We start from the raw sequence: 16,105 nt of genomic DNA on the forward strand, positions 1-16,105 counted from the left end.
TGGTATACTCTTGTACTTCTGAAACTCAACGAAATAGAGACAGATATGACAATTGTATGCGGTGTGTCCAATATATTAGGACATAGCTCATACAATTGTCATCCAAGGTATTGTCTGCTTTGGACCATATGTGAACTTTCAAGATTTTGTGGGTTGAAAAATGTAAATATTATATATAAACTACCTTTAGTCTCAATTTACAAGCAATGTGGAACTTTTTATGTCTACCATAACACTAGTACTATGATTTTCATAGTATCTACGAAGGTATTCTATTGAAGCCACTACGAAAGAATCAACAAGCAAGAAAGGATTAAACCACCAAGGAAGAATTCATCAGCAACAAGATGATAATCATCATTTATGCTAATAAGTATGCTTTTTAGAGTCATAAATTATCAAAAGTTGAGACATAATATACAACACTACTCAGAAGGCTTAAGACGAGTTCACATAGATAACACCCTCTCCAATACAAAACATTTTTGGATCCACATACAGCAGTCGTGAAGACCGTTACATTTAGTGAGAGAAAATGTCTCTCTCTTAATCAAAGTGTCCACAGCTGCTGCGCCATACAAAACAAAGTCACAAACTCGCTTGCTATCAACTAAAGAGTGAAACTCCTATAAAAAATTCAGTGTACTTTATTGCCTTTGTTTCCACTACAAATGGCCAAACCAGTTATATCATGACCCTCAGCAACAGAGTTCAGATCAGACCATGAATATGAGCGCAAAGGGGTATTTTGTGCAGGAGGACGAGGATGTGAAGCAGTTGTGGACAACCTATTAGGTTGACGATGAAGAGGAGGAAGTGGACAAGGAGGTGATATTGATGTGGAAACGGAACTCTTCCCCTCATCACCACTGTCAGCATTGTAGTTCAGATTGAGACAAGATGTTCGTCTGCCTAAGTTTGAAGTTCGCTTTGAGTTTGATATCCCACCAACATTTGCATAACTACGACTCCTCCCTATCAATAGGTTACGTGCTAGCGAATCCTTGCGTTTTTTAGCATAAGGGTCCTCTGGTTTTACAATCTTTTGCACACAAGTTTCACCTGCTGCATCTGCTAAGCTTGTGAATGATTTTGATTTGCCACTATAAAACTTTGATATGCCTTTCCTGAATCACACAACAAAAGTATGTAAGTTGATAAAACTACACCTGAATTAAAATGTTCACATCATCCAATCATTATAGTTGAAATAAAGAGATATCTAGTGTTCGGTATATTGGTAATTACTCTTGTACGTAGTATTGAAAGTGTAATTTTATAAACATGGAGTTCAAGGAAATCTATAAACAGACCATCCATGCGATTTTGCATTTCTGTAGAAATATAATAATACTACATGTTTCCTTATTTTAAGTGATTATGCTAAAAAGTATCCTAAAGACATGTTTAAATTTTTTACTATGGACTCCTTAAACAATGTCTTTAGGAAACTTGTTAGCATTTTCTTTAAATAATTTCTAATTTATTTCTGTTTTGCATTGATTGAACATAACACAAATGACAAATCTATCTGGCAACCAACCAACATCATCAACGTGTGGACCTGTTATATGCTCAAAATTCTCACATTTATTGGATATATATATATATCCATATCCACATGAATGAAGAATGAAATGTATTTGGACACAAAAAGGAGTCTACATTCATTTAGTCCAGAGAAAATACAGAAGGTGAAGACTGAAATGTATTTAATAATAAAAACTGTAGTAAATAGTCTCTTAAGTTATTCTTAATCTATCAATTTATTCCTTAAACTATTACTCTCTCCAAATTTTGAAAGTAATTGAGAGATTAATTTGATGGATTATAATAGTTTAGGAGATATTTATTATATTACAATAGTTCAGAGACCAAATAGAAGAAATGGTGATAATTTAGTAACCGAATTCAATATATATTATGCAAATGCATCATTATATTGAATATTTTTTGTTTATTTAAAGGAACAAACTCACACAGTTAAAAGATCATGAGTCCTAAAATGAACATGATGCTAAAACATCATTGGAAGATGCTCTCTTTCTTTGGATGGTGGAAATCTATTATGTCCACCAATTACACTATTACTCATTTAAGATATATATTCTGAAAACAACTTCTCCACCCAAAAAAGCATATCATTAAATAATGAATGGTGAGCACATTATCTTTTTTGATCAAAAAAGAAAAAACTATAAATGTAGTTTAAGCTAATGCTCCTTTTTTTATTGATTTCAATATAAAATAGTAATATCTAAAAACTAAAATACTTGTGTAAATTATTGAGAAAAAAAATGTTATCTTATCTTAGTATTCTAAAATTAGAAAAATAATTTGAGACATAAAAATATTCCAAGATACACAACTTGATTTATTAGATGCTCTTTCTCCTAACCAACACTAACACGGCAACAACATGCGATGATTGATCAACTAAACAAACACACAACCTAATCAAAGGTTGCTATAAATAATAACAGGTAAAAAACTGAAAACCTTAAGGGTAAAACAGTAAATTCATACAAAAACATTAAATTCTGCAAAACAGAACAAAACCATACTTGTACTTTTCATAGCTCTTGAATCAACCCAGTTGCTAAAATCATTCACATAACAAAATCCAAATACAAATTTTCAAGTTTGATGAAAACCCAGTAAAAAAAAACTTACTTGACTGGTAAATCTTCCTCCAAATCTTTTATAGTATCCAAAGGACCTTTAAACTTGCTAGTTTTGACCTCAACTCCACCGGAATCTTCCCGGTCGGAAGAATCTTCAGATGAATCGTCACTGTTCCTCCCAAGAGAAGAAGAAGATGAAACACATGAATCAGAATCAGAATCATCCTCCGGAAAATCCTGATTACAGATCGAAACATATTGGTTGAAGTTGTTGGACCTTTCATCGGTTTCAAGAGACAAAGGCATGGTTTGAGCAGAGAGAGAGAGAGAGAGAAAACAGAGAAGAATATATAGAATAAAGTTATATGAATGAAATGAAATGAAAAAGATGCAGTAACAATAAGGTTTGTGGATATAAATATGGTTTTTTCTAGGTTACCTTCATAAAGAGGTGTGCAAACAGCACACCATGATGTGGCACCAATAAAAATAAGACATGTGTACTCCATTATCTATCTCATATTTATAATTATATTTTACATTTTTACTGTGTAAGTTTAATTATTTGCATATTCATCCCTACTCTCAATTAATAGATTCAGTCCTCATTAAGTTAAGGCTGCTTCTAATATGGGATTAAAACTGAATCTTTTAAATAAAATTAAAAACAACAAAATCTTAAAATTAAAAACACCAGAGGAAACAACAAAAGATTTCATCTTTTCCACCATTTTTACTCCAAATTCGAAAATCAATAAAACAACCATAAACCTTCAATTTTCTTTAACAAAAACATCCTAAACACTTTCAGTAACGGAACCCACAAGAAAAAATACGAAGAAAAGCACCAGAGAAAGCATACCCGAAGCTCTAAAATTGCTAAGAAAAACTTGGGTTGGTTAACACAACTCGAGGTTCAAACCAAGTGAGTTTCAGTGTATCTATGTTTATAAACACGTTCTTAAGCTTTTCCAAACATCAATTTTGTGTGGTTTTGCTTGAGTCACGTTTTGGTTTTTTTTATGTTCTTAAGTTGTTGTTTCGGTTTTCGAATTATAAGCCTCCACTGTGAAATCTAAGCATAGATTCATGATCAGTGCGAAAAATTAAGCGAAATAGTGTATTCGTTTATGATTTTTGAGGCCAGAATGATTTTTTTCGAAAAGCTCCGTTTGAGCTTTAATGGAGGTTTTGTTCCTGCGAATTGTCGTGAGGAAGAGGATGTGAGGAAGAAGATGAGTTGTTACTCATTGCACCCCCTTTCTTGCTCAGAGCGCCCCCCCATCCCTTTATTTTTAAAACCCATCCGTTAGATCTAGTGTAAGGCCGAGATCTGTTATAGGATTTCTTTAAATCCAAGCCACCTGATTGAATCAGAAGGCCCAGATCCGTGATAGCCTACCATGCACTTTAACTCTGACGCTGCACTAGAGTATTTTTGTTCTGTTATAAAATATTATTATAAATATATTTGTTATAAAATATAATTAAAAATATAATTCAACTTCAATATAACTTATATAATATCAATTGATTAGGAAGTAGCCGCAATATTTTTAATTAAGTAAAAATTCAAAATCTCCAGTAAAAATTGATAGTTTTAGTCAAACTTCGTGACTATTTCATTAAAACTAGTTTTCCAATAAGACTGTTATTACGATATCTTTATACATCCGAAGTCCGATAATCAAAATTCTTTCTCTCATTTGTTTGTTAGTCAAATTAGGTGATATTGAACGATCGGATTGATAAAATTTAAAATCTTCAGTCCAAGTCGGTAGTTTTAGTCAAACTTCACGACTCTTTCATTAAGACTAGCTTTCGAGTGAGACTGTTATTATGGTATGTCTATACATCCGAAGTGCGATGATCAAAATTCTATTTCTCATTTGTTTGTTAGTCCAATTAGATGATATTGAACGATCGGATTGATAAAATTCAAAATCTCCAGTCAAAATCGATAGTTTTAATCCAACTTCACGACTCTTTCATTAAGACTAGCTTTCTAGTAATATATAAAAGTTAATATTACTACTAGTAATTTTATCAAAAAATTACTATAAAATAATAAAATAAATTTAATCTCTATATTTTTTTTAATTACTTTCATATTCACTAACAAAGTTAATTCTACTATATTTGTTCCACTCAATCTAATATATTTTTATTTATATATCTACTCTTAATATTATAATAAAGTTAATTACTATCAAATTTAATGAGTTGCCTACATATTTTTAATTAAATTTCTAATTTAATAGTCCTGAAACGTTACGGGACAAGTGTTGACCACTAATACCTAAAAATTATTTTAACAATAGTTTCTCTCATATTTTTAAAATAATTCATAACAAATTTTTAAATATATGAATAAAGATAGGAACAAAATAAAAATATGAATCTATCTATGAAAATATGAATAAAATAAATAAAAAGCTTATACAAAGTTTAGCCAAAAAAACAAAATTATAGAGGAAAAAAAGGAAAAAATAAAATAAAATAAAAATAAAATAAATATAGAAAAAAAAGGAAAAAACAATAATATATTAATTTTATTTTTTTCCCTTTTTTCCTCTATAATTTTGTTTTTTTGGCTAAACTTTGTATAAGCTTTTTATTTATTTTATTCATATTTTCATAGATAGATTCATATTTTTATTTTGTTCCTATCTTTATTCGTATATTTAAAAATTTGTTATGAATTATTTTAAAAATATGAGAGAAACTATTGTTAAAATAATTTTTAGGTATTAGTGGTCAACACTTGTCCCGTAACGTTTCAGGACTATTAAATTAAAAATTTAATTAAAAATATGTAGGCAACTCATTAAATTTGATAGTAATTAACTTTATTATATTATTAAGAGTAGATATATAAATAAAAATATATTAGATTGAGTGGAACAAATATAGTAGAATTAAATTTGTTAGTGAATTTGAAAGTAATTAAAAAAAAATATAGAGATTAAATTTATTATTTTATAGTAATTTTTTGATAAAATTACTAGTAGTAATATTAACTTTTATATATTACTAGAAAGCTAGTCTTAATGAAAGAGTCGTGAAGTTTGATTAAAACTATCGATTTTGACTGGAGATTTTGAATTTTATCAATCCGATCGTTAAATGTCATCTAATTGGACTAACAAACAAATGAGAAATAGAATTTTGATCATCGCACTTCGGATGTATAGACATACCATAATAACAGTCTCACTCGAAAGCTAGTCTTAATGAAAGAGTCGTGAAGTTTGACTAAAACTACCGACTTGGACTGAAGATTTTAAATTTTATCAATCCGACCGTTCAATATCACCTAATTTGACTAACAAACAAATGAGAGAAAGAATTTTGATTATCGGACTTCGGATGTATAAAGATATCGTAATAACAGTCTTATTGGAAAACTAGTTTTAATGAAATAGTCACGAAGTTTGACTAAAACTATCAATTTTTACTGGAGATTTTGAATTTTTACTTAATTAAAAATATTGCGGCTACTTCCTAATCAATTGATATTATATAAGTTATATTGAAGTTGAATTATATTTTTAATTATATTTTATAACAAATATATTTATAATAATATTTTATAACAGAACAAAAATACTCTAGTGCAGCGTCAGAGTTAAAGTGCATGGTAGGCTATCACGGATCTGGGCCTTCTGATTCAATCAGGTGGCTTGGATTTAAAGAAATCCTATAACAGATCTCGGCCTTACACTAGATCTAACGGATGGGTTTTAAAAATAAAAGGATGGGGGGAGCTCTGAGCAAGAAAGGGGGTGCAATGAGTAACAACTCATCTTCTTCCTCACATCCTCTTCCTCACGACAATTCGCAGGAACAAAACCTCCATTAAAGCTCAAACGGAGCTTTTCGAAAAAAATCATTCTGGCCTCAAAAATCATAAACGAATACACTATTTCGCTTAATTTTTCGCACTGATCATGAATCTATGCTTAGATTTCACAGTGGAGGCTTATAATTCGAAAACCGAAACAACAACTTAAGAACATAAAAAAAACCAAAACGTGACTCAAGCAAAACCACACAAAATTGATGTTTGGAAAAGCTTAAGAACGTGTTTATAAACATAGATACACTGAAACTCACTTGGTTTGAACCTCGAGTTGTGTTAACCAACCCAAGTTTTTCTTAGCAATTTTAGAGCTTCGGGTATGCTTTCTCTGGTGCTTTTCTTCGTATTTTTTCTTGTGGGTTCCGTTACTGAAAGTGTTTAGGATGTTTTTGTTAAAGAAAATTGAAGGTTTATGGTGGTTTTATTGATTTTCGAATTTGGAGTAAAAATGGTGGAAAAGATGAAATTTTGGTTTTCTCCCTCTCTGTTGCCTCCAACTATCGCCTCCCTTTGCTCTGAAAAACGTCCTCTACTTATACTAGAAAATTAAGGTTTTTGTGGCCAAGAAAGGAAGGAAAAGCTCCACCTTTAATCAATGGTAAAGCCTTGATCAAATTAGGGAAAAAGTTAAAATTGTAAGCTTGAAGTAAGGGGAGTGGAGAGTGCACATGATGCAAGTGTTGTTTTTCTTTTATTTTTTTGATTTTTTTATAATAATAATAATAATAAAACAAAAGAAACTAATATTTTTTTTTTGAATTTTTGAAATAATAATAAGATAATAAAAAAATAAAATAGGATAAAAATGGGGTAGGACAAAATTAGGGTATGACAATATCATTAAATGCAAATTGGGTAAACATGCAAATATGAGAAAATACTGAGAAATCTGTAAAACAAAGTTATAATGGTGACATGAATAGTGGATTCCACATGGCTATTTTCCATTAGTGCCACATCAAGGTGTGCTAGTTGCACACACCTTTCTAAAGGCAACCTAGCACACACCTATAAATATTTATCTGGTTAGTAGCACATGGGTATCAGAATTTTTCCACCATAGGGAAAGGAAATAGTGATTGATAAATGAATATAAAAATATACAATAAAGTTTTTTAATTAAATTAAATTTATAAGAATTGTCGTAGAAAATAATTAAAGAATAAAAAAAGAGGTGGGTGGGGTGCCAGGACATCTTATCCACATTTTATTAAATTGAATAATAGTAAAAAATATTTAGTGAAATGAAAATGATGATTAAAAAGACAAACAGATTATCTGTTTGGGAAGAAACAAAGGTTTTTTTTTTGTTTGGAAAGTTAGATGTTTCTAGTGATTGCCGTGTATTGGTTGACTGTGTTTGGACCGTTTGATTGGGTTTAAATGGCAACTTAGAAGAGGATCTCTGGTGGATCCCGCACTACTTTGTTTATGTCCTCACCCACCATTTCTTGTTTTTGTTTATGGATTATAAGAAGACACATTTAAAATTATAAATTTATATTTAATTTAATAATATATAAAAATGTACTAATGTTTAAAAAGTACCAGTAGTATAATGCTCAAGTTTCAAGAATATATTATTACATTTGTAATTTAACACGTATTTTTAGGGTATATATTAATATGGTTATTTACATATTTGGTCATTTACGTTTATTTTAGGTTTTAATTTGGTCTTTTACGTTTAAAAAGTATTAATTAGGTCTCTTGCGTTTATTATATGTTTCAAGTTAGTCGTTTCCGTTAGTTTTGTCACTAACACCGTTTGAACAGTACACATGTCAGTGTATCCAAGTGTCACGTGTCTGTCCACATATGATAATTGGCTGCCACATATGACAAAATTGACGGAAATGACTAACTTGAAACCTAAAATAAACGTAAGAGACCAAATCGATACTTTTTAAACGTAAGGGACCAAATTAAAACCTAAAATAAACGTAAAGGACAAAATGTACAGTTAAGCCATATTAATATTATCATTTGTTTATTCCTTCATCTCCTTCATTTTTTTTCATCATAAAAACATTTGGTATTATTTTGCTCTGGAATGGGCCTAAGGCCCAATCTACGAGACCTCATCCGCCCGCACGTCAAACTCATACGGTCAGACTACTACGATACGAGTCCAAGTTCGTGCATCTCTATTCAACATTTAAAGAAGTCAACCTTCTGTAACAGCCGACATCTGAAAGATTGACATTCACTACTAATCATGAATTTTCAGTCGTTATTCCGACAGTCATTAATGGCGAGGACATTGTATCCGTCCTCACATTACATAGGCTCATGTACTTTTTACTCACTTTAACACATTCATTTCACACAAATACTGATTTGAACGTCAGAGTATTTGCGAATACAACTTCTCCATCATCACCACCGTGCTGAAGAGGAGCATCATCGGTCATATCAATTTTGAGTAAATTGAGTCTGTAAAAGTGATAAAATACTAACTTAGACCACATGATATGCTACTATATATATTTTATAAAGCACAACCAAGATCATTTTCTAAGAAATTTGCAACATGAACTTAGACCTTAATGACAAGTCACAATAAATAAAATACTAAGTGCTTCTACTTTGTCACTAAACTTAATTAAGACGTCAACCATTCCATTTTGGCCAGAGCGAAAGACCATTGATCATCCCAGACTCACCTCAATATTAACATGATTATGTCTTTGACGAAAAAAGAAGCATCAACATTGCAATTTAGCCTACCAACCACATGTATGTCCATGAGCGGCAACCACTCACAATACTAATATTGTATGGTTGTTTAATGATGTTAGTTAGTTCATATCTAAACGTTGCAACTTGCAACTATTCCATAAAATCCAAGTCTTTAATGAATGAATTTGAACTAAAGTTAGTCTAAGTTTATTCATTGGTTTGCACAAATTTTTTTCCTCCCATTTTCTCTCCATCAAACCAAACGAACCCTAAGTGATGAATCACGGTGGAAGTAACAAATGCAAATCTTTCTCACGATTGTCAATCGCTAAAAAGAAAGACTCTGCTAGCAAAAGTCAAAGAAAAAGAAAATGCAGGCTCCCTCCATTTAGGCAATTAATTATATGAATGTGTGACATGTGTTAAAAATAGATCCAAGGGTTGTGATTAAAAATTTAAAAGTATGGAGACTCATCCACGTTTTTCTACTTTGATACAAAACAGTTAAGTTTCTCTCTTACTGCAGCGCTGCCTCCTCCATCTTATTCTCCCTGTCGCCGCCTCCGACATCTTCGGCTGCCAAATCAACGTTGTTTCCATCTTTCACTTTCGTCATCGTTATTGCCTCTTCCTTGTTCCTCTCGTAATCGCCGCCGCTGCAGCCATCTCGCCGGTCGAAGTCGCCGCCATGAGAAAGAAGAATGATTTGCAGTAAAATGGATGTTAATCCAAATCCAAATCCACAATGTAGGACAAGTCTTTCTTTTACGGTATATCTCAAAGAATAGATGTACATGTACTAGGCACACAATTGCTACGAATACGATAAAGAAGATAATCTTCATTTTGTGCGAGATTTTCAACAAATTAATTGTCAATTCTCAATGGTCATATGCAACAAAGCATTCTTTAAATAAAAATTACTTCATTAAATTAGGAATGGTAGAGTGAGTTGTGGAATCGACAAATTAAAGAATAAAAAATGTATATTGTACTGTATTAAAAAGAATATTTTCTTATACTTTTAAGCATGAAACATTAGTACGTCACAAAAATAAAAACGTGAAACATTGGTACTACTCCTATAAGAGTAATACTTTTTTCTTTTTTTATAATTATAAGGTAATACGAGTACTTGTTTGTGCACAAATTTAAATGAAAAATATTTAAGCGCCCACACATCAAAATATATTTAAAGTATAATTTATTTAAAATATGCACATTATTCAATTTATTATTATTTTTTTAATAGTTATGCTTGTGTGCCAAATGCTTTTTATTTATGCTTGTGCAAGATTTATTTTTTATTTTTTATTCATCACTCTTATTATACAACGAGGAGAGGAGGATAGCACGTTGCTACTTGCTAGCAGTCGGCCGGCAAGGGCTATCCTACATTTTAGACAAAGGGATAGTGCCTCGTGTAATTCATGGTCAAATTAGATAGGGTAACACAACACAACCACATGTTTTTTCTCTCCTTGTGTTGTGTCAACACTAATAATGGGTCCCCGTGGAATCACATGCAAGTGGTATTCTCTCCGTCCCAAAATATAAGTAAAAATGAGTAAAAAAAACTTAATGTATTTGGTTAAAAATTTGAATCAAATACATTCATTTTTGTTAATCACTTTTTCTTATATTTTAGAATGGAGGAAGTACGGTACAACCCATCGTTAGGATCGAACGAGAACCTCTAGCATACTATCCAAATCTAGTGACTTAAATCACACATTATTTGTTAAAGTATATGTAAGCTAGGCCGTAGGCTCTTGTCGGTCTTACCTATTCCCAATTATAAGAGGAAGTAATGTATAAGTACTTCTAAATACATATAGAATTTATGATTTTTTCTAAATGTACAGCCAAAATTATAATTTGAAAAGGAGGGTTTCCATGGCCGCAAGTCCACGTCATTTTGGATCCAAGACGCTACGTCCTTTTTTTTGGACTGAACCTCTACCCAAACATACTTGGAGACGTTTGATTTAAGCTATCTCAGATAGATACTGATAAATTAATCTTGGCCAGAAAAAAGAGATAGATGCACAACTCTATTTTTGAAAAACTATCGAGTCATTGTGCCCTAGTAGTACTATACAACGGGCCATTTTGTTATAGATTACAAAAGAATTTTTAATAGGTATTTTTTAAAATGATTTCGACAAAGTAAACACACATTTACATCTAATTTTGGGTTTTGAATGTAGTATCAGATAAGAACTCTTTTATTGGTTACAATATCAGATAAGAACTCTATGATAACATACCTTATTTTCGTCATTTATAAAAAGGTACCACTATTTGTATTAATGGGAGCTGTCATTTATATTCGTGTTCGTTTGAGTTCTGACATGTATCCATAAAGTTTGATGAATGACCTCAAAAGAGTTCCACCATCTTCAGAAATCATATATTTGTTAATTATTTCTAAGAATGTCTAAACAATTAGGTAGTGATAAACACCCTGCATGCCATCCTTTAATTGCTACAGAAATAAAGGAAATACAACAAATGAAGTTTATTATGTCTCTTATGTGATAAATGATACATGATTTACAATCTTATTCTGTAATGTGGTATATAGCAAATAGAAGAAATAGCATCTCAAATCTTAATTCCAAACTTATTTTACAGATAAACATCAACGAAGACATATCACAGACATTTTACGTTTAAGATGGACAGCTAAGAAGCATAATGTGCAAGATGGAATTCACAAGGAAAGACTTTCGGGTATTACCCTTACCATTTAGCGGACAACAGGGTAAGAGGAACAAGTTGCAACACCTGAAATTAAACATAAATGATTAGCAAAAACAGGTAATTGTCTGCAAATTGATTATTTTCAGCTGTATAAATTTAGAACTAAGATGAGTTGAGAAGATCCAGAGCAAACTAATGAGTTTGAGTTCATGAGGTTTAGAAGCTAAATTGCATCAGCATTAGAGTTGCTAATACTTCACTACAACAACTCTAGCAATGCCAAGTTCTCACGAAAATGTGAAGGATTTGAAATTTTTAAAATTGCTCCTCCGTATCACAATCTAAAGGCCTTTGCCACACTTAATCATCAAGATTCGAGACAAAAAATGACAATTAGGTGAGTTCACTTTAACAATTCTTACCACACATATTCTTCCCCAATTCCATCTTGAAATAGCCATGATCACCCCAATCACCTCCCCACGAATTTTTAATGAGCCAATATGGTACACCATCTTCAACTCCATACCCAACAGCAAGAACGGCGTGATTCACATCCTGCCAGGCAAATTCAAATTTGGTTAACTTTCAGTGAAGCATTTCATGATGCAAAGCCATGAATTAGATAAAAACTATCAACGCATTAAACTTGTAGCTAAGCATTTTGTTCTTGATATTGCATAATACTACTCACCATGGGCGTGTTGCCACAAGTTGTACTGGTGTAAACTCCTTTCTTGTATAATCTGAAGTCACCCTCCACCTCAAACGCCACACTAACGGGTCGAACAAAAGCAATTGCATGTTTCAATTCATCCTCAGCACCCTACACCCGAAACAAAATTAAAATCAAGATTAGAAAATTGTATATTAATGAAGGTTTGAGTGATCTGATTCTGTCATGCCTCTGCAGAGTCAACGGCAAGGCAACATTACAACTATCGTTATGACCACATACCGTCAAAAGAGAAAACCGAGAGAATCTACAAACGATCATTGTGCTCTTTTTTAGATCACTTAATATAAACTCAGTAACAGCTTAATCAACTTAAGCAATTCACTTAGCCATAGCTAGCTAGAGTACAGTTATCACATACATCAAGTGGTAAATCGACTATCAAGACTATGATTACCAAGGTGATGTTGACAGAGCCAAGGACTTGAACAGCAACGTTTTCAGATGAAAATTTGCAGAGACCATTTTCTCCAGTGTAGGGATATGCTTCCTCTGACTCCAGGCCACCATTGTATTTAATGTATTCAAAGGCTTGGGATGGCAACCCACCGTTGCAGCCAAAGTTATTGAAAGCACCAGCACAATCCACTAGCTGCTGCTCAGAAAGAGAGATATTTTTTCCAAAGGCCTGTGCGTAAGCTGCTTCCAATGCCCCAGTTGTGCTGCAGATGATAATGTTACGGTTACATACGTATACGATAAAGTGCAACTACATAATTTTAAAATGCATTAATTTTAGAAAGTGATGAAAATATTTATATTTGATGAAAAATAACTAAAATAAATTAGGACTTAGGGGTAAAGACTTGTCTGTTTATTAATTTTAGATATTGATACACATACACACATGCTTGTTGCTATTTCTTCCATAAAATTATTGGACAGTATAAAAAGACTAGAATTGAAATGATAATAAATACAAAGTAAGAACATAAAATGAAGAATTGTTTAAGAGAAAGTAAAAAGGCACTTAACCAAAGAATAAAAAGGTTGCAACTTGCATTTGCTTATATATGACTAAAGATGGAAACTCCAGAACTCAGTGTTTAGAATTTTCAAATAGACATACACAAATAGATGTTTTATTCATTTTAAAACAGTTCTTCAAAGTCAGAAAGCAACCTGAATGTCCAGCATGATCCACATTGGCCTTGATCTTTAACTTTAGTGACTATACCTTCTTTCCTCCAGTCTTTCTGCACACAAGAACAAAAAGAAAACAAATTCATACAAATCTCCTCAGAACGCAATTTATTACTAATTTATTTCACAAAAGAAGATGAACAAGGGCTCTCAGGTACAGTCTAATAGTATAATAGTAATTGGTGAAAGAAACATAAAAATTCAGCCGTAGAATGACATGAAATTAATGCTAACATACATAACAAGAACTCCCTCCATCCCTAGTATAAGACTCTTTTATAAAAAATGGTTGTCCTTAAATATAAGATCCTCTACAAACTTCTATATGCATTTATTACTTTTATCCAAATATATGCTCATTAATACCACCAATTTGCATTGGAATATGAAAAATCAACATTGAGCACAAAGGCTAATATAGTAATAGTCACACATATTTCAGCAAATTTATCACTGATTTTTTGTCGAGTCCTTCCATGCCTACACACACTTTGTTACATCACATATTCACATGTTCACATATACACTTGCTTATTCCAAAAATAGTATAGTTTCCAAAATATGGAGCAACCTACACTTAGGACATGTTTGGATTGTTTTATTTGAGCTTATCTATTAGCATAAACATTTGCAACACTATTTATAAGAACTTATGAAAATAACTTATAACATGTTCATAGACTGTTTTCAGCTTATTTCCATAAGCTCTCCATGATAGCTTATGAAAACAACTTATTGATTATACGAAAACAGTTTGACTTTATTTTGTCTTGTATTATAGAAATAGCTTATGCATAAGCACTTATGCACTATTGGTGTTTGGATTGAAATTAAGTAACTAACTAACCATATCAGTATGTTATATAACTTCAACATCAACATATCAAATAAATGGAAGCAACAGTTACAGTAGTAGTTGCAGATATACCTCCTCAGGAAGATTAGCATCGGTCATCTTATGGTTACCCTTAAGAGTGGCAGAGCAATTTTGAGCAGCACCAAGTCTGTGAGTTCTAAACTCCTCCCAAGTCCAATCAGTAAAATCTGCAACGCCAAATTTTCCATCAAAATTTGACAAAGAAAATGAAAATTGAAGTCAAAATTAAAGTCAAAGAGAAATCAAGAGTACGTACGATTAACACCGAGACGGTAACTGAGGCGTTTCTTGTTAGTAGATTTGATGAGTTCAAGATTCTCGGAGAAGATCTTGAATCTACGCTTCATTTCGTCAACGGTATCGTATCGTTTGCCGTATCTGTTAGCGAAACGGACGAAAGAGACGGCGTGGCGAGATTCTCCGATCACCTGAAGTAGCTGCTCCTCCATATCGGAGACCATCCGAATAGGATTGGAGTCTTGGAAACTGAATCCGGCGACGGCGGTGGCGACGCAGAACAACACGATAAGGAGCGACCACTGTGCCATTTTCACTCTCTCTAACTAACTCGGTTTCTACTTTCTATTCTTCATTTTCTCATCTCATGATCCTTTTTTATACTATAATAATTATTTCAATTTCTATTGGTTGGCTTCTAAGCAAAACAATGATTGGTTCTCGTAGCAAAATGGAATGACCAAATTATCCTCCAACTTCATTTCCGATTTTAGTGTTTTACTTTTACTACTTCCTTGCATTGCATTCGTATCCACTCCTTCGATTTAAGTTACCCAATAGTTTGGAACAATTGGAATTTGTTTGAGAATCGTGCAGATTATTCGTATGATCAAAATTGTAATCTATTTTGAACGTAATTTTTTATTAATATATAAAAATAAATATTAGCATAGAAATGTTGTTTAATTTATCTCAACGAGTATTTTTAGAATATAAAATTTTCATAATTTGTACAATAAATTATTAAAAATGTTAGTGATTACAGTTGTCCATTGACATATGTGCACAAATCTAAAATGACACTTAAAAAAGAACGATAAAATACTGACTATTGGATCGAACAATTTTTTCATATTTTACTTACATCGTAGTTGAACTCCAAATAACCGAGGGTGTTAGCCCTAAAAAGAGTTTTTTTTTTTGTTAACCAAATGTATCATCCGCATGCAGTTGCAGAGACTAATCCTCTCGAGTTAACTGAGATCTATTTAAGGGTTGAAACTCTCTCAACAAATATTATTTTAACCATAATGATATACAATAGTATTTATTAGTGGTTACTACTCGCACGCAACTAGATAAAACTAATAATTGAGATTTATGTTAAGTATTGTAGTTGACATCTTTTGTGTACATATATAGATCACTTGGGAGCAAGGCAATGAATACTTTGGATTTGTTTGGAATTATATTTGATATTTATTCAGTCAAACATCACAACTCCAAAATATCCTTGA

General features: G+C 31.9%; 2 protein-coding genes across 2 annotated transcripts; both read right to left on the reverse strand.

Annotated features, from left to right (window-relative positions):
* Positions 1 to 332: 332 nt before the first annotated feature.
* On the reverse strand, positions 333 to 3,818 carry LOC123906299. The gene is made up of 2 exons (XM_045956183.1): positions 2,674 to 3,818; positions 333 to 1,127 (listed from the first exon to the last, which is right to left on the reverse strand). Exons 1-2 carry the CDS (start codon positions 2,928 to 2,930, stop codon positions 638 to 640), a joined length of 747 nt encoding a protein of 248 aa, XP_045812139.1. The 5' UTR covers positions 2,931 to 3,818; the 3' UTR covers positions 333 to 637.
* Positions 3,819 to 11,665: 7,847 nt separating this feature from the next.
* On the reverse strand, positions 11,666 to 15,972 carry LOC123907340 (pro-cathepsin H). Its single transcript, XM_045957554.1, has 7 exons — positions 14,887 to 15,972; positions 14,682 to 14,797; positions 13,733 to 13,806; positions 13,008 to 13,272; positions 12,569 to 12,700; positions 12,297 to 12,432; positions 11,666 to 11,958 (listed from the first exon to the last, which is right to left on the reverse strand). The coding sequence occupies exons 1-7, from the start codon at positions 15,176 to 15,178 to the stop codon at positions 11,921 to 11,923; spliced, it is 1,053 nt and encodes a 350-aa protein (XP_045813510.1). The 5' UTR covers positions 15,179 to 15,972; the 3' UTR covers positions 11,666 to 11,920.
* Positions 15,973 to 16,105: the final 133 nt, after the last annotated feature.

The sequence above is a fragment of the Trifolium pratense genome, linkage group LG2 (genome assembly GCF_020283565.1).
Source record: "Trifolium pratense cultivar HEN17-A07 linkage group LG2, ARS_RC_1.1, whole genome shotgun sequence".
In the NCBI taxonomy this organism is placed as follows: Eukaryota; Viridiplantae; Streptophyta; class Magnoliopsida; order Fabales; family Fabaceae; genus Trifolium; species Trifolium pratense.